At 39.0% G+C, this 22,960-nt stretch overlaps 1 protein-coding gene across 3 annotated transcripts; it reads left to right on the top strand.

The window, feature by feature from the left end:
* Window positions 1-2,610: 2,610 nt before the first annotated feature.
* On the top strand, window positions 2,611-14,560 carry LOC143884195 (pyruvate dehydrogenase E1 component subunit beta-like). 3 transcript variants are annotated; one of them, XM_077387629.1, is made up of 6 exons: window positions 2,611-2,888; window positions 3,043-3,149; window positions 3,339-3,382; window positions 8,216-8,851; window positions 9,354-9,707; window positions 13,456-13,725. In XM_077387629.1, the coding sequence occupies exons 1-5, from the start codon at window positions 2,798-2,800 to the stop codon at window positions 9,691-9,693; spliced, it is 1,218 nt and encodes a 405-aa protein (XP_077243744.1). In that variant the 5' UTR covers window positions 2,611-2,797; the 3' UTR covers window positions 9,694-9,707; window positions 13,456-13,725. The 3 variants fall into 3 exon arrangements, with proteins under 3 accessions (XP_077243744.1, XP_077243743.1, XP_077243741.1); XM_077387628.1 differs by lacking the exon at window positions 13,456-13,725 and adding an exon at window positions 14,075-14,560 and having other exon boundaries at window positions 2,612-2,888; XM_077387626.1 differs by lacking the exon at window positions 13,456-13,725 and having other exon boundaries at window positions 2,612-2,888; window positions 9,354-9,939.
* Window positions 14,561-22,960: the final 8,400 nt, after the last annotated feature.

Genomic DNA, 22,960 nt, shown 5'->3' with positions numbered 1-22,960 from the left:
CTCATCCTATGGAAATGATTTTTGGGACACACCCTATTTAGGTTGTGCCCGAACAGATGAGCGGTTTGGATCATTAAAAAATAAAAATAAAAAGTGAACCGTACCTACTTTTTTAGACTTCACGTGTTTTCACGGCCACCCATCGTATTTCTGGTAGAATTGGGAAGGCACTAAGCACAAGCAAGATAGACAGTTACCCCTTGGAAGTCTCAAAAGACCTTTCAAGGGGCTCATTCAAGACTTACTCTAACTACTACTCAGGAGAGCTTTGGTTTCCCGTCATCGGGATAGATGCAGGCAAAAGAGAGATTTTCGTCATTTGTGGATATACGATTGGTGCCCGTGAAAACACGTGAAGTCTAAAAAAGTAGGTACGGCCTACTTTTTTTTTATGATCCAAACCGTTCATCTGTTGGGCACAACCTAAATAGGGTGTGTCCCAATAATCATTTTCATAGGATGATGCTAACCCTCCAATCTGAACTGATCTGAAAATGGAGATTTCCAAAAATCATTTATGGAATCTTCTACAGATCGGAGGGTTAGGATCATCCTATGGAAATGATTTTTGGGGCACAAGCTATTTACGTTGTGTCCAAGCAGATGAACGGTTTGGATCATCGAAAAAAGCGGGCCGTACCTACCTTTTTCAGACTTCACGTATTTTCACGGCCACCCATCATATAAATTCTCCCTCATATAGTATGTTTATGACTGTTCTTTTTACACGAATGGGTGGCACGGGGGAAGAAAAGGGGGAGTATATATCAAAAGAAACTTCCAAACTATGCTCGAAAGTTAGAAAAAATGATGGTCAAAATGATCAAACTAATGACGAAAGGTGGTCCTAGGGGTGTCAATGGACCTAGATGGGACCATCCCATTCTAAACTTAAGCGGACAGATCTAGACACATAAAAGGTTCCAAAAACAACTAACAAAAACACATGCTATTTGCCGGTCAATTTGGTCATTTCCACAAATTGACGATTTGGCCTTGATTTTAGCGTTATTTCCGGAAGAACACACTTCAGAAATTTTTTATGGCATCCAAACATGGACCTCTCTTTTCATCTCTCACAACTTATCCGATTAATATTCCATGGAATATTTTTCCATTGTTGCTAAGCATGCGCTTTAGGCATGTCCGGCAGCGAGGAATTATTTTTTTTTTTTTTTTTATGATAAATCAGTGTCTCCAAGTGGTGAGAAAAGGCTAACTGCAGTGGTAAAAGGAGAGAGATTTGAAATGGCACTATTGAGATGAGCCTGAGAAGTGGTTAAAATTCGTGAAAAAGTCTATCTAATTTTGAATACAAGTTTTTCGTTTCCTGGTTTTTAGCCACTTCTCGTAACTTCAAGACACTAGTGTTTTGTTTTTTGTTTCCTGATTTCTAGCCACTTCACCCACTTCTTCTTCTTGAGAGAGCAATTTATCTTAAAAAAGATTCATGGTAGTCAATCGTGCCCTTAGGGCCGGTTGGGATATAGCAAAAAAATTAGTAGGAATTTTTTTCTCTAAGGCCCGTTTGGTTTGTAAGAGTTTTCTAGAAATATTTGGAAAGGAAAAATATTTCTAAAATTTCATACTTATTTTAAACACGAAAGACGATAACTTGAACTAACCTTATTTAATTTTTACTTGGGGACCTTCAACTTATGATGATATCTCTCTAAATTAATCATAATTGTATCATGGAAAGAAGAAAAAAAAAATTCCATCAAAAATATTTTTCAAGCAATCCTAATAGGGCCTATGAAAAATTGGATTCTTTTTTACCGGGCTTTCGGAATGTTGCCAAACTCGCATTTTCTTTTCTTTCAGGAAACAACTTTTTTATGTTTCGTTTTAAACGTTTTTATATCAGAAAAAATAACAAGAAAAACAATTATTTTTTACTGGGTTTTATGCACCAAGCGTGATTTTTCTAATTTTTCGATTTTAGAATTAGAAAACACATTATAAATTTTTTTGGGACCGTTCCAAAACACACCCTAATTTTCTAAAAACTCATTCTTTATAGATTTTTCTTTTTGGAAAATCAATTATTTCCATTTTTCAAGGAAAACTGCAAACCTATCGGCTCTGTTCACTTGTTTTCCAGGGAAAGGAAAAGAAAAGGTTTCCTGGGAATCTGATGTGGCATTAGGAAAAGAAGTCCAGGAAAACTGTGTAAGAAAAGGTTTCCCGAGATACTGCTTGCCCACCTTTTTCAACTAGTTTTTTCGGAAAAGCAAATCTGACCAAAATAGTGGGATTTGGTTTCCCACACTTGTGAGAAAAGAGACATTTCCACATCATTTTTGACAATTTCCATGTCATTATTTGACATTTTCCACCTAGGCTTGTTACTTTTTCAGGAAAGCAAGTGAACACTATAATTCTGTCTTGTCATGGAAAAAATAGGCTGTTTTCCAGAGATTTGCTTTCCCGGGAACGCAAGTGAACAGAGATCGTACCCGAAAATTTATTTTCCATGGAATATTTCCGAGCTTTATGCGCAGTGAGTACTGAGTAATCCTGTGCACACCTTGCGCAGTTTAGAAGGCCCCAGTCAATTAGGTGGGTGATGAAAGGCTGAGAAAAAACATAGCTGGGTGGGTGTGGCGATGGAAACGAAGCTACGCATTAAAATGCCCGTTCGCAAAGCTGAGAAAAACAGAGCAGGTCACTCTCAATCTCTCCGCCCCCAACCTCCAACCCTAACCACCTTATAACTACTCCCATTTTCTCCCCCACTTCTCACCTCTCTTTCTCTCTCTCTCTCTCTCTCTCTCTCTCTCTCCTTGGCTCTAAAATGGCGGTGGTTTTACAGGGATTCGCCGTCTCTTCCTCAGATTCTCTCATTTCCAATAGGTTGCAGCTTGGATCGTTCAATTCACGGCCAGGTTTTTTTATTCTCTATCCTAATTACGCCTTTACGATTCTCTAATTTCCAAGACATTTCGTAGATCTGAAATGGAATTCGTGAATATTCGGATCTTACTTTGTTCTTTTTCTTCGTTTTTGATTCATTTTCCTCTTCTCTTTTTTTGTTCTCAGAAAGGAATGGGAGCATCGTTGTTATCAGATCTGATGCAAGATTTTCTGCTGGATCGAATCAGAGAGTTCATGCTGCGAGAAAGTTAATGACTACTAATGCAGTGGCAGTTAAATCTCTGAACTTTCATTCCCTCATTTTTTTTTGTCTTTTTCGAGAATTGAATGTTATTTTGCTAGTGATATTATCCCCCTCTTTCTCTGACCCTGTTCATTTCTCTCTGTTTCTCTTTTGAAAATCTACGAGAATTTGTTTTTTCTCTTCTGAATGTTAGATTTTTTTTTTCCTTCTTTTTTAGGCGAAGGCTGATACTTCTACGAGTTCCACTGCGTCGAAACCCGGGTAGGTTCTAATTCTTTTGATCCATACAGATGTCAAATTGGATATGATATTTACCCTTATTCTATTATGTAGTTTTTCAGATTTCTCCTTTGTACTAATTGGTAATGAAATAACACTGTTTCTGCTATATTATGATTCCAATCTACAACTGTTTTTTGTATCACTGGATTGAAATATCTGTGCCATTGTTATTGGTGAAATTATTGGCTGCGATTTTCTTATTTCTTTACTGGTGCTGCTATTTCTATATATATTATTGTCTTTTTTTTCGCAAGAGAATTCCGACTTGCTGCATATGTACTATTAGAACATCAACTTCGAGTCTCTGATCCAAGAAGATATCTGGTTTTTTATTTTGGCTCTTTTGCTATTTGACAAATGAGAACTGCGTCAATGTTTACTGTTTAATCAGTGAAGATAGATCATATCATATTTTAATTGATGTGAGGTATCGTTGATATGTGTTTCTTATATATTTAAAGCTAAATTGAAATCTCAAATGGTGGTACTGCTTAGATGTTGTTCACCAAAATGTGCCAAGTGCCGAATGTTTGTTACATTTAAGCTTTTAGTTGTTACGCTTTGTTTCTATTTGTTGATTCGGATTATCCATCATTCAAAAAATAAATAAAATTATCCATCAACTTTTAAGGTATTAATGGAACTGAGGATGACCACCATCATAGCATCCAACTTCCATTCCTTTGTAAATCCTGAAATGTCTCCAATATATTTGGAATTTCCTCAGATCAAGAGGTTGCTGTAGATGTGTTGTATTTAGGGCACAAGTACTCAGGTTGAGTTGAATCTGATAACTAACTTGCATCCTTTTTTATATGGTTATATTATATCTATTTTTTTTTTGTAAATCCAGACAACCTCCCTATTGATGTTATTGCAGGAGGCAGCTATGGCGTATCCATTAGGACCTCTATGATCAAACTGAATTATGAGCTTTCTTTTGTGTGTGGTAACTCGCAATGTATGCCTGTAGTTCTTTATTGTTGGTATAAATGGGTATTCACACTCATCAATCCATGACATGCTTTGATGATTAGCCTAATCATGGCTTTCAAGGTTTCCGCAGGGCAACAACACTACCTAGTCATCTTTGTGGCTGTTGCTTAGGTCCCTAGTGTCACGGGGAAACCAGCTGGCTTTCCATGATATGCTTCATCTCCTTAGACCTAGCAAGTTGCGGCTCAAAACCTTGGCAGTGGATGAAGAGCGGTGCGAAACTTGTCGTGTCAAGGCACAACGGCGAGTCGACTTGTAGCTCATAGGTGCCCTAAGGGTTTGTTTGGTTGTGCGACATAGACTCGGAGAGTAGGGGAATTAGTAGTCAATAGGGAGGAGACAAATTGGATTTTCCTGGAATTATCTCGGAGAATAGTGCTAAGTAGTGTTTGGTTGCGTGGCATAGATGCAGAGAGTAGTAGAATAAGTAGGGGGTGTCACTACCGATATAGAGAGAGAAAGAGAGAAAGAGCACTATTCCCAAGAAATTTTGAGCAAAATTCAACCTTTTTTGTGGATTTTGGCTTGGATGTCATAAGGAGAGGACAAGAATGCCACACCAGTAGACATGCAATAATTACCCAGGAGACATCCCTGGGAGTCTCCAGGGTGTTCAATGCTATATTGGCAACTAAACAAGGAATTTTGTTGACGTGGCACCCAAATGCGAAGCAAAATCCCTAAACCTTCCTGGCTTTTGCGTTTTACTTAATCATTTGGGTGTCGCCGTGTTTGTAGGGTTGGTGGGTCATCATGTGGTTTCAAAGAGTCAAACGAAGTTGAGACAGGGACGTTTCTTATTGGAATTCGTGACTAAGTGAGAATTAATAGAGATTTTTGGGTGGAGGCTGTTTCTTCAAACCCGATTGAATGGGGTACTCCCATCCATTGGAGGATTGTCCATACCATAGATGGAATTGCTGAGTTGATTGTTGATAAGTCAATGAAATGGTGGACAACCTTGTAAGAAATGGATTTATGAGAATGGAATGCAGAATAGGGATTTAACTATTTTAAGTTTATTCTGTTTTGATTTGCATAAAGTTCTGTTGAAGTGTTGATAGAAAAAAAAGGAGAAGTGGACGATCTCTTTGCCCTGATTGTCATGGATGAGGCTCGTGTAACTCCTAGACCAAGATTTCTCATTGCAGCTCCATTAGTGTTAGACTTGTAGAAGCCAAAGATGGGGTGTGGGGTGGATGCTTATGCTAATAGTTATTACATCTAGATGTTCTTAGGTGGTGATTCCTGTAAGTGTTTTTCCTTGGCATGATTTCCTGGAAGTCCACTGAGCTTTTGCACAATCTGCCAACATCCCATGAGAGAACAATACCACGCTCTTTGCTTAGTAACCCTTTATGTTCTAGTTTCATTTGAAGGATCACTCATTCGGACAAGTTTTTTATTCTTCCAGGTTAAAACTCAAACCTGATGATATTAAGCTTCTACTGTTTTGTTCCACATCTCTCTTGCAAGTGGGTGTTTGAAAAACAAGTGCTTAGTTGTCTTAAACAACTTACAACACATGGATCACCAAGAAAGATAGCTTATTCCGGGTCCAACCAGTTTTGGGGGAATTCTTAGGGATATGAAGGTCGAGTGCTCAAGTGTTTTTCTGGTCCATGTGGATTAGTAGACTCTAACGTCGCGGAGGCTTCTCCTGTTTTGATCCACATCTCTCTCGCAAGTGGGTGTTTGAAAAACTAGTGCTTAGTTGTCTTAAACAACTTACAACACATGGATCACCTATTCCACATCTCTCTTGCAAGTGGGTGTTTGAAAAACAAGTGTTTAGTTGTTTTAAACAACTTACAACACATGGATCACCTAGAAAGATAGCTTCTTGCAGGTCCAGCCAGTTTTGGGGAAATTTTAGGGATATGAAGGTCGAATGCTCAAGTGTTTTTCTGGTCCATGTGGATTAGCAGACTCTAACGAGACGGAGGCTACAGCATTACTCTTTGGTCTTCGAATCTTTAGGGACTGTTTTGATGGTAGATGTATCTTTGAAGGGGATTCAAAAGTGGTTATAACATGGGCCAAAGGGATGATGGTGGCTCTGTGGAAGTTGGCATCTATAATCTTGGAGATCTCTGACTTGTGCAAACTAATCAATCTGCAGTCACGACATCAATGGAGATTGGCCAATTCAGAAGCAGACACTTTGGCTAAACAAGTCACAGACCAGAGCGAGCTTATTATTAGTGGCAGCATTTTCCCTATTGCATAATTGGCTTTCTTTGTGTTTTTGCGTTTCTTTTATTTTTTCTGTTTTTGGGGGATAACTCCTGTTTTTCTGTTTTTGGAGGACAGCTCATCCTTTTGTATCTTGTTTTTTCTGTTGCAATAAAAAAAGGCAGCTTATTCCACTTTTTGGAGAAGATCCTCTGTTGGAAACTTGTTGAGGAATAACTTCTATTTGTTTCCTACTGTTCTAATCTGCTACCATGCAGATTATATGATGAATCAATCATTTGATCCAGGTTCCAGAATCAGTTTGATTGACTCCATAAATTCATGTGGAGGGAACTCAGTCTTGAGCTATGCTGCATTACATGCCAACTGTGATTATAGAGATTATGCAACTAAGCTTGAATTGAATCTGCCCTCTACTAAAAAAGCAGATCTGAGATCTGCAGAAGTCAAGCACACGCATCTTATCATCCTGTGTCCAAAATTGACACCTAGACCATTTGCACTTTCCTCAGAGGCTGGATCTTTCATCAACTTGGTAGTTTGAGTCAGCCTTTTTTTTAAAGTAACATTTTTATGAATGAGAAACCTGACAACACATCAACGGTGACAAGATGTATCACAGATACATCTGCACCCACTAAACGCTACCTCCAACAACACATTACAACAAACACAACTGTGGTGCTCTTATGCAGTCCTTTGGCATTCCACAAAAAACGCAGCATGACCGACATAGAAGAACTACAACTACACACCACCGATCTGTGGGTATGGTGCAGATTGCTAGCATTGTCCCCTATAAAAACCTGCTGATAGAGGACAGGCACAAAACTCGCCAGGCTAGTGGGAATTCTCTCATAACTAAAACCAGTTTTTCTTTTCATGGATGAATGCAAAATTGGATTTCATGTCCTATTTAAAGTAATAGTGTTGGAATAGCCTTTTTCTTTTTGCTGCCACTTATATGGTTTTAAAATATTTCTATTATGTAGAGGAGTGTTCTATACTCTACCTCTTTTATGAATTATATTTATATATGATATATTTTTCAATATTGTTTGGAGAAAGATGAAACTCTTCTCTTAGCGTAGTTCTTTTTTCTTCTTTTCTCCTGATTGGTGATGCAAACTTTGTTGAGAATGGAAGATGCGACACAAAACCATAGGTGCTTCAACCAGAATTTGGAGATTTTTTATTTGAATATTCGGAATATTATTGTTAGATTTTAAGAAGTTGTTTTGGAATAGTTGGGATTAATTGAAGCTTGTCTTTCCCCTTTGAATAACAAGGCAAATACAAGACAATACCTTCCACTACTTTCCAACTAGAGAGGTTGCAATCACTACAGAATTATGATAAAATGTTACTGATTAATCATAAAGAAATGGATATTTCTGAGTAGTCTCTCTTTTAGAATTTGTTGATACCTCTCTTCCCTCTTCTCTATTCGAATGGGATTTAATCCATGTGCTGATCCTCTTCTATTTTCTTTTTCATTGTTTCATGATTGAGTCTGATGTTATAATGATGTATCACAAGATCAGCTATATGTGATTGAATGCACTCCATATTTTCCATTACCTGCTGACTGAATGTGCAATGTCTTTCTTGCATCCTTAGGCATGAGCTCCTGCTATTCGAGGCACTTCGAGAAGGCCTGGAAGAAGAGATGGACAGAGATCCTCGAGTATGTGTTATGGGGGAAGATGTCGGTCACTACGGAGGCTCGTACAAGGTGACCAAGGGTTTGGCCCCAAAGTATGGGGATCTCAGGGTACTGGACACACCCATTGCCGAGAACTCCTTCACGGGCATGGCCATAGGGGCAGCTATGACCGGCTTAAGGCCAATCGTCGAAGGCATGAACATGGGTTTCCTTCTGTTGGCCTTCAATCAGATCTCCAACAATTGTGGCATGCTCCATTACACTTCTGGCGGCCAATTCACCATCCCAGTTGTCATTAGAGGGCCTGGAGGCGTGGGCCGTCAGCTGGGTGCTGAGCACTCTCAACGATTAGAATCTTACTTCCAGTCAGTCCCCGGCCTCCAGATGGTTGCGTGCTCAACTCCTTACAATGCAAAGGGCCTTATGAAGGCAGCAATAAGGAGCGAGAACCCGGTCATATTATTTGAGCACGTGTTGCTTTATAATCTGAAGGAGCGAATCCCGGACGAGGAGTATGTTCTTTCATTGGAGGAGGCAGAGATGGTTAGGCCAGGGGAGCATGTGACTATCCTCACATACTCACGCATGAGGTACGCTTAGCACAAGGGTTCAAAATCTGTGTTTTGCATCTCTTCTCTTCTACTTTTTATGGGGGCTTGGTAATATTTACTTTGATTTATTTATTGCTTTAGGGCACGCTTGGTTACCGTGAATATTTTTTCATGATAAACTGGTATCTCCAACTGGTGAGAGGGGTTGGGCGGGTCAAGTGGCTAAAAATCAGAAAACTAGTGTCTCCAGATGGGGAACTAGCTAAAAATCAGTGAACCAAAAACTCTACCCAAAATCCGATCGACTTTTTCTGGATATTTAGCCAGTTCTGACCCTCATCTCAATCTGCTCTCTCAGATCTCTCTCCTCCCGCCCCTCTTTCAACACTTGGAGACACTGATTTATCATGAAAAAAATTCCTGGCTGCCAGACATGGCCTTAATTTGATAGTAAGTGGAATTACTTTGCTGTAAAAGATTAATCCGAAAAGTTTTTAAAACCCCAATTCACCCCCCTCTTGGGTTGCACCTGGGATCACAGGTACCATGTAATGCAGGCGGCAAAGACACTGGTGAACAAAGGATATGACCCTGAGATCATCGACATCAGGTCACTGAAGCCATTTGATCTGTACACGATAGGGAACTCTGTTAAGAAGACTCACCGTGTGCTGATTGTGGAGGAGTGTATGAGGACTGGTGGGATTGGGGCAAGCCTCAGGGCGGCCATTATTGAGAATTTCTGGGACTATTTGGATGCACCAATCATGTGTTTGTCCTCCCAGGATGTCCCGACTCCATATGCTGGGACCTTGGAGGATTGGACTGTGGTTCAGCCTGTACAGATTGTCACTGCAGTGGAGCAGCTCTGCAGTAGCTGAGTGAAGTTTTTGCAGTAAGTTGTGCCTTTTCTCACTTGGAAATTCTATGCCTCATGTGGCCCTGTGTTTGTCAAATCAGTACTTTTGCTTAGGAATTCAGATTATTATTGTTTCTCATTTTATTTTAGTGTTTACGTCTTTATTAGTGGTGCCTGTAATTTTGGGAAGAGCAACCTTGTTACTCTCGAACTGGTTTCTGAGATTGCTCTAGGAATGAATGAATCTCTATGTGATTTGTACACAAAAGCACAGTGCATAATCCATCTCTACTGTTCAATTAGTCTGCAAATGAACAGACTGATTGTAGAGATGGTTTTTACGTGTTTAGAGCTAGCAAATGCGAGATTTTAATGATTTTTCCAACACATTTTCTATGAAGAATTATTTTCCAAGATAAAATTTATTTTCTTGTTTTCAAGGAAACTTACAAACCTGCTAGACCCTGAAAATTTTTTCCCATGAAATATTATTTTCTATGGAATTTTTTCCTAGATCCAGACCCCCCTAGGATTTTAGGATTGTGGAGGTTTCTCCTCCCTCGTTGGCACATCTCTCATAACTGGCCTCACAAAAATCCCATGGAATATTCTTTCAAGTTGCCAAACATGGCCTTAGTTTATAGATTTTCCATTGCCCCTCTAAAGATTAGAGGGGGACTTCACTGTATAAACTTATCAGACAAATTGCGATTGCTTTTAATCTCATTTAAAAGCATGCTTTTTAATCTCAGCCCTTCACCAAAAGAGAGAAAGGCTGATCTCTGGGTGACTCAGTTAGTCTCGACAGAGGTGAAACTACCTCGTGGGAACAAGTGAAACATAGAAGTTGAAGAATTTTAAGATTGAGATAATCTGCAACCCACACAACTGTTCGTGTGTAGTTGTTCTTTATATAGAAAATACAATAAGTACATAAATGGCCCTATACTTGGGCAATATTACAATGATTTACATAAACAGTAATATATATGTTATTACCCTCTCGCAATTTGAACTGTTTTGGGAAAAACATTCAAATTGGATCTAAGAAACTTAAAACGTGTTAGTAATATATATGTTATTACCCTCTCGCAATTTGAACTGTTTTGGGAAAAACATTCAAATTGGATCTAAGAAACTTAAAACGTGTTGAAGAAAATCCTTTTGTGAATATGTCTGCAAGTTCATTATCCGTAGAAATATAGGAAACTGCAAGTTTGCCTCGGGCTACTTTTGTGAACTGTCATATTCTGATGTGAGACCTTTTAAGACTTGCATCACCAAGTCTTCATCTTCTAAAGGATGTCCTATTGCATAGAGAGAGTCAGAAATATTTTTAATTTCTTGAAGAAAAGAATCCATTGTTTTGTTTTTCTTTTTAAGATCATGAAATTCAATTTTGAGTTGCAAATATCGTGCATTAGCTTGATCATGAAAGAGTTTTTCAATAGCAAGCCAAGTTTCACGTGCAGTCAGTGACTGATATGGTTTTAGTATGTGTTTAAGAACATCAGGAGAAAGGGTAGCATTAAGCCAAGAAACAACCCTATCATCTATTCTCTTCCAAAGTTGGTATTCTGGATTACTAATAGACAAACCATCATTGTTGAGAATTGTTATAGGAGGAGGAGAAGAAGAGCCATCTACATGGTCTAGAACATTATCACTGTTAAGAATAGGGATAAAGATAGTTTGCCACAAGATAAAATTTTCTTGATCCAAATTAATGTTTACAAATGATTTGATGTTAGAAATCTCGAAGACAGGATGCGAATTTGGCACTGAAGTAATTGTAGTATTATTTGAAGTAGGATTAGTGTGAGGGAGTACATCTGACGTAGAAGTCGGAGAGGCCGTTAGGAGAAGAGAATAAACGTTTAAAGTGGAGAAGAAAATGGCGTTAAAGTATAAAATAAAAAACAAAGAGGGTGAGAAAAATATGGAGAAAAAAATGGCGTTGGATGGAGAAAAAAAAAAAAGGCGTTGGACATTTTTTGGAGAATTGGAGAAAAATATGGCCTAGAAAGGAGAGAAAATAGGCGTTGGAAGATTTTTGGAGATTTGGAGAAAAATATGGCGTAGAAAGGAGAGAAAATAGGTGTTGGAAGATTTTTGTAGATTGGGAGAAAAAATTTGCAAATTTGGAATTAGAAAGATGAGGAAAAATAGGCCTTGAAAGATCGGTTTTGCTCTGATACCATGAAGAATTTTAAGATTGAGATAATCTGCAACCCACACAACTCTTCGTGTGTAGTTGTTCTTTATATAGAAAATACAGTAAGTACATAAATGCCCCTATACTTAGGCAATATTACAATGATTTACATAAACAGTAATATATATGTTAGTAGAAGTGTCATTATCAAAACAAGGGATTAAAGACATCATTTCTCCAGTTAAAATTCAGTTTCTTCAAATAAAAGAGGAACCATGGTCTGACATTTCCAACAACGAAGAGGGGCATTATGGTAATTAAAATTTATTCAGGATCAAGTAAAGAAAGCGAAAACCAAAAAAATCAAAGTACTGCATCATATAAATTGGCGTAGTTTTAGGGAAATGATATCCCCCCACGCCCCCAACCCCACCCCCTCTGACAGATAAAATCCCCCCTTTAACGTTATTCGTTTTTTAAAGGCAAAGAAAAACGTTAAAGGAAGCGTGGTTATCCGTTTAGGGGGCAGAATATCATTTCCCGAGTTGTATTAGTTGGTGTTCAAAACAGGAAGTTGCCACATTCGCGCCAGAGATTCCCGTTCCTCCCAAATTCCAACTTCTGATCGCAGAAAGGTGAAGTCGTTCATCTCTCGGTTTTGATTTTTAAATCTCTTGTTGCCCTAGAGTGGTATATGAGCCTGTAATAGCTGATCGTCAACAAAAGTTAGGATTTTTGTCTCTGTCACCGTTTCATATTTGGTTCTGCATTTGTCTGCATCTGCATCTGCATCTGATTCTCTCTCGGTCATTTTTCTCATTCTTGAAATTCGAGACTGCGTCGTTCATATGCTTTTAAGTATTATTGCCGTATTGTTTCATTCTCTGTAAGTTAAGGTTCTGATTTTGGATGCTTCTGAAATGAAATCTCTGTTTCAGTTTCCTTTTTTTAGTGATTTTCTACAGTGGTTTTGCTTCTTTACTGCCATTGCTAGATGAATTTTCATTGTCTTTGCTGGTCCTGATCATCATAAAAAATTAGGGTTTGTGCTCTGTCTCAGTTTTACCTGTGGTAATTATTCATTCATCTTCAATTGATTGTTTGCCATTTCTATTTTATTTTCTTTCATCTGCTTCTGTTTGGTGGGGCATTTTTCTTTACTGCAATTCTACTTTTGAAGAAATAATATGTTCAAATGTGCTAGTATGCACATAACATTTTTTATATATTTGTCATCTGTACAAAATTACAGGTATTAGCAGATGACATGTTTTCTCATACCTTTGCCCATCTCTTTTAAATTCATCATGAATTTATTGAGATGACAGGATTCAGAGTGTGAAATGATTTAAAATCGTGCATGATGGAATGTACCTTCTCTTATTGCGGTTTAGCAAGCTAAGCTTGAGTTACTTGTACAACTACTGAACATTATAAGCTCCCAATTTCTATGAGTACATGACTAGAGTTCAAGAGCCATAATATAGATCAAAGTTGATCATGACAATTTAAGAAGAATAAATGTGAGACACTAATGTTAAAAAACATTGGAAATAAATGTAATAGTGCGACAATCTTTGTGTTTCCATCAGTATATTCTAATTCCTATGTAACTCTATATGGGTATAGGCCAGGATGCACAACTCAATCTAGTGAGTGATATGGGAGCCTTTTCTACAAGTGATTCTCGATGCATATCATCAGGTGTTAGAGCTATCACATCACTGCCAACCTCTAAGTTCACTCATTGTATTATTCCCATTTGATTTCATCTCTAAACTACTAGGCCTGTAGGTTATTGAAGGCTTGTTTAGGTTATGATTAGACTATCTACTAAAGTTAAAAGTGATGTTCTCGAATACCTTACATTAATGGAGTATGTTGGATTTTTTTCTTGAATTTCCTTGTATTAGCTTACTTCTATCAAACTTGGTTCCATTTGAGAAATGAGAAGGAATTTGGGATACTCTTGTCTTTTTCCCATTCTAAGGGCTCAGTCCGAGAAGTAGGGATGTACGGTAAGCGTGTCATAGAATTTCTAGGCAATGCTTGAAACATAAAATTAAGTCTTAAGAAATGGACTAAATAATGAGGGCATTATGAATGTTTTTAAAAGCTTCTATAGATTTTTCTTGTATTATTGTAGCTCTTGGAAACTTGGTTGTAGATGAGAAAAGGGAAGATATGTGGGATCCTTTAGTATTGGTTTCTTTTCTTGGATTCTGATGTAGTACAACCTCGTGTTCAGGTTGAAGATGATGTGGAAAATCATGTAAAACAATTAGAGCACCCAAAGGTAATCAAAACATACACAAGAAGAGTAGGAAAAAAAAAAAAAAGACTGTTCGTGACCCACAATTGAACCAACGACATGCATCCAAGGAGAGGAGAAATTGTTGCCCGTCAGGAGGATCTTCATGTTGATGAAGCCCACTTCAAAGCTGTTGTTTGTGAGGAGATTATTATAAACAAATGGAGACCACTCTAATATGCCGCATATTTAGTTTTATTTTTATATTTTTGCTGTCACATTTTTATGCGTTAAATTAATGGGACTGTTAGTTTAAAAAAAATCGTGGATTTTCTTTATAGTAAGTAAGAATCCTATTAGAACTCTAAGTGGACGACTCTAAGGGCAACCATAGATATATGTGTATTGGCTGAGTTTTGGAGACACTATTAATGTTTGAATAAGAAAATGAGAGTTTAGTTTATGCGTAGAAAATTTCTATAATTTCTTTGTTCTTGAAATTTCTGTTGGTATTTGCTTTTTGGTCGTGGGTTTCTTTCTTGTTGAAGGCTTTCCTTTTTAGAGCTTTTCTACAAATCTCTGCAATTTTCTCTTAGTCATCGGTCTATGATTGTAATCATCTAGATCCGAGTCATTGAGCTTCAATCATAATTTTCTGGATTAGGATTCAAGTAAAGGTGAGTTTTTGTGAGCTTTTACAATATTTTTTTTTTTGAATAATTTTAGCTTTAAAATTTGAATCTCAAAGCTACCCATCGACTTTTGGACGTTATTCTTGGTAAAAAGTTGTATCATATTTTGGTATCAGATCTAAGATGGCTCTTAGAAAGCTCGTCGGACTCTATTCTAGTGAAAATGTGGAAGAAAACAAGAATCTTGAGATTAGTGAGCAATTTCTTTAGAGGGTCTTCATCTCTTTTTGCCTGCCATTAGATTTTATCTCATGTAATCTGATGACCTATTGATTTGAGATCTTTCTCAAGCTACTGTACATATATGTTGTCCTTGAAGAAGCAAACGGTTGTAGTATTCCTATTACCAGAACTGCCCTAGTCCCAGTAGTTTATACTTTATAGTGCATGCCAACCTCCGTGCATGAGGATGTTTATTGAGATCTACCATCCATGATATGGACCGATAAAGTTTTTTTGTGGCTATTGTCTTGTGGGCAAAGGAAGCACATTAAGGATAGATTTGTGGTACGTGCAACCTAGTCCATGACCAATTCCCCTTGAAAGCTGATTGGTACAGTCTCCAGGCCTACCTTCAAGACTACACCATCTCACTTTTCTGATTCTCTCCTTGATGAACTGCTAACACATGGCCACCTGGCCTTCTTTTTTTTCTGTACTGTCTCAATTCTCTGAAGTTAGCTCCCCATTATTTGTGTGCTGAACAAAATTGTTAGCTTATCATTTACATCCTTAACATCCAAAATTTGTCCATTGGGTCATAACAACAGTAAACAGTGATTTTTGTGTCCTCAGTTTTTACATTTTGTCACCATTTTGTTCAGTTACAATGTCACATAGGTCTTTTGCATCAAAAGCATGTGCTCATGTAAAACTCCCATTCATGCTGTTTTTTTTCATTTTCAGAATTATACCTCTATTCAATTTTTTTGAATGGTGAATAGCATTAATATAAACAAGAGAGACCGAGGAGGTCAGTATAAGAAATACAAGAAGAAAAATAAAACAATGATTCGAAAAAAATGATTCAAGAAACAAATCAAGGAGGCAAAAAGTCGAACTGCTCCAAATCTCTCCCTGAAGACCCCATCTCTGGCTAGCCTATCCACTACACCATTCACGGACCTCTTTACATGATAGGCTTTAATAGTAACTTCTCCAACCCTATCTTGGATTTCATCAAAAAAAGAAAGAAAAGAAAAGCCGCTAACCTCCACGGTATTGAGTGTATACCATTGATCCATCTTATGACATTCAGTGAGTCTCCTTCCATTTGCACCTTTTTTTAATCTTTACGTTTACTCGAGCTGACGTATTTAGTATTTGCGAGGTCGGACCGAACTTAATCAGTTATAGATTTACCCGAGCTAATGTGCTTAGGTGTTTGTAGCCTAACTGTCCAGTTCGGTTGTTGACCGAACTTAATCAGTTTTTAGGTTTACCCGAGCTGTTGTGCTTGGGTGTTTGTAATTAACTAACCCGCTCGGACCTTGGGTGTTTGTAATGTAACTAACCAACTCGGTTGTTGACTGAACTTAATCAGTTTTTAGATTTACCCGAGCTAATGTACTTGGGTGTCTGTAGTGTAACTAACCAGCTCGGTTGTCAAGTCTACATTCGTAAGAAGCTTGATATCATGGTGAATGGCCCGCACTTCCGCCTCACTGGCATCCATTACCCCAATAGGACTTGAATAGGCCCATATGACATTACCTTGGTCATCTCTTAAAACTCCCCCAATTCCCGATGGGCCCGAGTTTCCCATATTGGATCCATCGAAATTGAGTTTCAAATGCCCTTGCGTGGGTGGCTTCCATCGAAATATGCCTCTATTCATATCTGCACCTTTTGAACCATCTTGGAAGCAACCAAGTTCCTCAGTTCATTGAGGACAATGAAATGTACCATTGTTGAACCTAATGCAGTGTTGTATTTGCAAATCCAACCACAATCTACCTCACAAGTCACTGATCAGAGTCTCATGGCTTTTTTCTTTTACTATGAAGAGATACTGCTCACAAAATAAACAATACAGCGCATGTCAAATTTTGCCCTAAAAAAGAGTGGCCATGTACATCTTTGTTTGGGTACTTGGTGATGACACGTCAGTGTAGAAGACAACTGCATGACGTCTGACATAGTAACCCATAAAAAATGTACATTGTCTTTTCCTGTATATACATCTACACACATATATAAAATATATCAGATCATGTCTTCTCTGGGCCATGTTCAGCTTGCCTGCCTACTTGACATGGCAATTATTCAGAGAAAAAAAACAAAAGAGTGTCCTTGTAATGTGGGTTCTACACCCCTACCGAACCCTACGGGTGAGCTGTTAACCTTGCTTGCCACTTGGCTACATATCTGCTCGATCCTAGGGAAGTTGGGACATGCCTTAGAGAGGCAGCTGTGGGTCTGGACAATTCCTACTCAATGCAACTGTTCCAGCAATAATTTGAGTTTTTAATAGTAATACAAGGATGTTGTTCCTGCCTCTCAGTTATAGCAGTATGGTTAACTTATTCCATCTAGACTAACTCTCCATTACGCATTTAATACTCTCTAGAGGACACTCATTTTGGTACCCGACATAACCAGGGATGTTGATAAGTGGCTCCAAACCACAGAAATCCCAGGGCCCCACATCTGCTTGATTGTCACTGATCTGGGTTACAATTTCCGGACAAGTCCTTGTGAACCTATGTAGGATGAGTGGGCAAGCTGAGTATAATGCTTTTGAACTTTTACAAGCATGGGTAATTCCTCTATGAGGCAGGCTTTTGCATGTTAGGTGTTAATGTGTGGTCGTGGGGATGCCTGGTTACATGCAAGCATGTAGTCAAGTGGATGGGTGCTTGTTTGCTGACCATGTGCATGGGCTTTGGCGCAGACATGATTGAATGAGCATTCCATTTTAAACGATGTCCTCGTGTGTTTTTCCTCCTGGTTACAGTGAAGAAAATCCTTCCCTATAAGGTTCAATGATTGGTTTCTTTTTTGCATGTGGCTGTGCCGATACACCAGACATATCAAATCTAATTGGATATTGTGAGTGGGTAAATGTCATGGTTTTGGGTTCTAAAGCTTCTTTAGCCTCTCTGTCTGAATCTTTAGATATGTTTGTGAAGGTAATCTTAGTATTTTATGTACAGGATTTGGAAGGTAACTGATACTCTATTTTAGATTATCGTATCTGGTGAGTTGATTATGGCATTCTGAAACACTGTTCTCTGGTCTCAGCATCACATATATAAATTTGTTTATGTGTGTTTATATATTGTATATGTTTGTTTGTGTGGATGAGTCATGGTGTGGGTGAGGCATGCAATGAGGTCAGTATCAAATGAAGTGGTGGGGATCACATGAGGATGACATGGGGCTCACATGGACCAATGAGAGAGGGACACATAACCCCTCTTTCGAAAGGGCTAAAAAAAATGTCCCCTTCTTTGAAAGGCACCCACGTTGAAGGCGAAGGGGACCGCTTAATATTCTACCTCCATGGATGGCCAGTGCCCATCACATTATTCTTTCATTCCATGTGAATGGGCCACAGGGCACGTGGTCGGCCGGTCGACTCTGCGACTGAGAGGTGACCAAGATATTCCGGCTGAAAGCTGCCGGATTTGTTTTATTCAGCCAATTTAATTCGTGGGTCACTTTCTTTCAGTTTCTTGTGTTGTTTTTTTACCCCTTTTCCCTCTGCTCTAGTAGGTCCCTTCAAAATCTGTAATGGGGAGTGAAAGATCAAAAGCTGGCATTTGGTGCCATTCCCGGAAAGGTGGTTCCCTTTCCATTAGACAATTCACCTGGCTATTCTCATTATTTTTTTGTGTGTGTTTCTGATCTGACTCTCAGAGAGTATTGGAAATTTGAAACTGGTGAAAAACCGAGGCCCTTTACAGGCTACTCCAATTTGGAGCATACGGCGGACAAACAAAATATGTTGCAGACAGGCTTTTGATTAAAATTTGTAACCATTTCCTGAGCATTGAGTTGATTCTTGACCACCGCATCTGACCATTGGTTTGGTTCATCTGATGAGGTTCAGAACACCAGTGGTGTTATTAAATATATCTGAGGAGGGAGGTGGGAGGTGAATTTTCCCGACAGTAGAATATGTGGAAGCTTTTATGGCCACAAGTTCCAAGCTCTGAAAGATGCCATGAAGAAGTCAGGGCTGGGAGATTTGGCTGGCCAGGAGGGAGCTTATTGCAGGGGGCAGCCCCTTGAGTTTTGGGTATCAAGATGGTTATGCTTGTGATTATGGTGGTGATGATAGTGATGACATATCTATGCCCGCATGTCACGTACGTAGAGTAGTAGTTGCACATGTTACATCATAAATGCATGGCCACTAGTAACTACGACTAAATTTCACGGTCCATAAATATTTGTGGAAAGCTAAACCTACTCTCCCCCCATGTAGCTTTAAAGTGAGACTTCTATATAAGGTATTTGCTAGAGACTTTCGCAAGCGGCTGGCTGTTGCATTGAGAGAGCAGCAAAAATAAAAAGGTCAGCCCAGTGCACAAAGCTCCCGCCATTGCGGGGTCTAGGGAGGGCTAGATGTACAGCCTTACCCCTGTTTTGCAGAGAGGCTGTTTCGGTGACTCGAACCCGTGACCACCAGGTCATAATGGAGCAACCTTACTGTTGCGCCAAGGCTTACCCTCGGATAAATTAAACGAATAAGATAAAATCTGCTGAGATGCGAGTCCGTGCAGCTGCTCTCTCATGCAACTAACATGAGGGTGTTAAGTGACTAAAATCGGTAAAGAGTCATTCTATTTTGAATATGGAGTTTTTTGTTTCCGGATTTTTAGTCACTTTTCACCCTCATTTCAGTTGTACGCTCTCAAATCTCTCTCCTTCTCCTACCTGCTCAACCCCTCTACCACAACTTGGAGACGTTATTTTATCATGAAAAAAAATCGTGGCAGACAGACATGGCCTGAGGTCATGTTTGGCAACTATGAAAAATTATTCCATGGAATATTCGTGGCCCAGTTGTGTGAGAGGGGCTGAGAAGGAAGCAGAGGGAGATAGTTGAGTGGGTGAGTACACACCATAAAAAAAATCCCTGAAAACTAATGAAAAGAAAATACCTATTTAGAATTGGATTTTTTGTTCCTCGTTTTAAGGAGCTTTTCATAGTTCCCTCATTCCCACCATTTCAAGTCTCTCGCCCATCTCTTACAATTGGCCCCCCAAATTCCATGGAATATGTTTTCATGGTGGCCAAAAGTTGCCTAAGTTTCCCTCGAAATCAGCTCTTTCACTTTTTTTGAAGGGCTGAGATTATGGAAGAGAATTTATAGCGAGACTAATCTCAGCTCTTCGCAAAATGTGAAAGGGCTGATTTCGGGTTGGTGACACACTTAGTCCGGACTGAGGTGTAGCCTCGTTTTATCTAGGACAACAAATTTCACCTGAATTCATCTCACAAGCCTTTAAATTTTTTATTATTTGGAGCTTATATCATGTATTAGGCTAATTCTTTTTGGGGAGTGATAAATCGACTCCCAAATATGATAAACCCCATGTGTCTTTCTCTCTCCTCCGGGTTAGAGAGAGAAAGAGGAGAGAGATAGACACATGGGGAGTCGATTTATCATTTTGGGGGGTCGATTTATCACTGCCCTTCTTTTTCAAATTCATAGTGGGTGTTGTTTTCTTTGCCTCTATTCTAACTCTTTATGATCAACATATGCATGCATGATGTGGGGCGCTTGAGGCCAAATAAATTAGTATTTGACCTACCACACGCAAAACACACCATGGTATTTCTTTTGGGTATTTTACTTGATTGGTGTATTGAAAATGCCCCTGCACTGAAGGCCCAAGAAATGAGTTTTTATTTATTTTTCTTGTTATCCTGGAAGTTGTGAGTTGTGAGAAGCTAAGTTGAAGTGATAGTGGCCACTCTCTCCCAATGTAGGGAAAAATAGAATACTAGTTTCTAAGCTCCTTAATTTAAACAGATAATGAAATGGAAAGGTCGAGCCTTTTGCTGGTCACGGATTGTGATTATGATAGGTTAAGAAGTTGCTGTTTTTTCTTCTTCTTTTTTTAACTCTTCCTATAGTGTAATTATTAAATGAAAGCAAAGAGACAGGTACCCATCAAAGCTAAGGTTCATTAATTTAAGAGAAAAAGGGTGGGAGAGGTATTTGTTTAAATTCCAATTGTGCTTCTCCTTTTGATCCGAAGTTATGTCATTTAGGTTTATATTATTCTATGTTGATAGGCCAATATAGAGTGGGTTGAAGAGACATCATGTGGTTCGTCATGTTCCATAGATTTCAGGGACCAGATTGACTCTCTTCCATTTCCTTTTATTTTAATTCTCAGCCTTAGTGGGACTTATGGGCCTGTGGATTGAGGATTCTGGCATTTAGCCATTTAACTGGAGGTTCGGACACTTGCCAGAAATTGGCACGAACTCTTCATTTAGCCCTCATAGAATTTGTTGCCTTCTTTCATCTCCATCCTTGAAAACCAGCAGTGTTTCTTGGACTTGTCTGTTTTCTAGAGATTTCTTTCCCAGGCTTAAAAATTTCTCTCTCAAGCGTAGGCATTCACTACGTCAGGGGGGTCGCATGGCTTTCACATGTGAGAGATAAAAAAAATAACTGAATAGCTGGAAACTTGGGGAATAGATGTAATGTCAATGTGGAGGGGGGAAAACCACGAGATTGTATTCTTTGTTTGGCAGATTAAATGCATCTTAATGCTTGTGAAACGAAGGAAATATGATTGAGAGCTTATTCGAAGCCAACTTCTGAAATATAACATTTTAACCCTCATGATGGTTGTTTGTAGGGCTGCAACTCGGGTCGGGCGGGTCAGGTTTTGGAGAACCCAACCCTACCCGAGAAATATCTCGGGTCGGGTCGGGTTTTTTTCCGGAAAACCCACGATTCCCAAACCCGGCCCTACCCATGATAAATCTCGGGTTGGGTTGGGTCGGGTCTTGTTTTTTCAAGTTGACGCAATTTTTTAAGGAAAATTCTTGTTTGGCAAGGCAACTCAACTCATAGAAGCAGAAATTACACTCACATTACACTTGAATCAAACAATGTTGTAATCAACAATGTTGTAATTACAATCAAACAATGCTGAATCAAACACTTGAATCAACTCAACTCATAGAAGCAGAAATTACACTCACATACAATAATGGGTAGGGCTGCAACTCGAGCCGGGTAAAACCCGACCCGCATCGACCCGACCCGAAAATAGCCTGGGTCGGGTTCAGGTTTCATGGGTTTCGGGTCGAGCCGGGTTCAGCTTTCAAAAGCCCGCATGAATCTCGGGTCGAGCCGGGTTTGAAGGGGCCCGACCCGACCCGACCCGAGTTACATAAGTTATAGTATGTAAATTTTTTTCTATTGTTAGTTAAAAGTTAAAGGGATAATTACATTTACACCCCCTCTAGTTTCTGACACATCCACTTCCACCCCTATAGTTTAAAACATGACAAATACACCCCTGTAGTTTCAATTTGTTTAAGGTGGGCCCCCTCAGCTGAAGGTTCGTCCATAGATTGAAGGGTTAGGATGATCCGATGGAGCTGATTTTTTGGGCACACCCTATCTATGTCAAGACCCATCAAATGAACGCTTTGGATCATCCAAACAATGTGGGCCCACATTATTTGGATGATTTTTTGGTAGTGTTTGGATTCGGGTAGGGGCCCACATTATTTGGATGATCCAAAGCATTCATTTGATGGGTCCTGACATAGATATGGTGTGCCCAAAAAATCAGCTCAATCGGATCATCCTAACCCTTCAATCTATGGACGAACCTTCAGCTGAGGGGGCAAACCTTAAACAAATTGAAACTACAGGGGTGTATTTGTCATGTTTTAAACTATAGGGGTGGAAGTGGATGTGTCAGAAACTAGAGGGGGTGTAAATGTAATTATCCCAAAGTTAAAAGTGAAAACCCACGCACCCACTGTTACTGTATGTGAGTGTAATTTCTGCTTCTATGAGTTGAGTTGATTCAAGTGTTTGATTCAGCATTGTTTGATTGTAATTACAACATTGTTTGATTACAGCATTGTTTGATTCAAGTGTGATGTGAGTGTAATTACATCATTGTTTGATTCAAGTGTAATGTGAGTGTAATTTCTGCTTCTATGAGTTGAGTTGCCTTGCCAAACAAGAATTTTCCTTAA

The sequence above is a fragment of the Tasmannia lanceolata genome, unplaced genomic scaffold (genome assembly GCF_043159265.1).
Source record: "Tasmannia lanceolata isolate RefF3 unplaced genomic scaffold, GAP_Taslan_0.1 ptg000008l, whole genome shotgun sequence".
Taxonomy (NCBI): Eukaryota; Viridiplantae; Streptophyta; class Magnoliopsida; order Canellales; family Winteraceae; genus Tasmannia; species Tasmannia lanceolata.
This window is presented reverse-complemented; position numbering and strand designations above follow the sequence as displayed.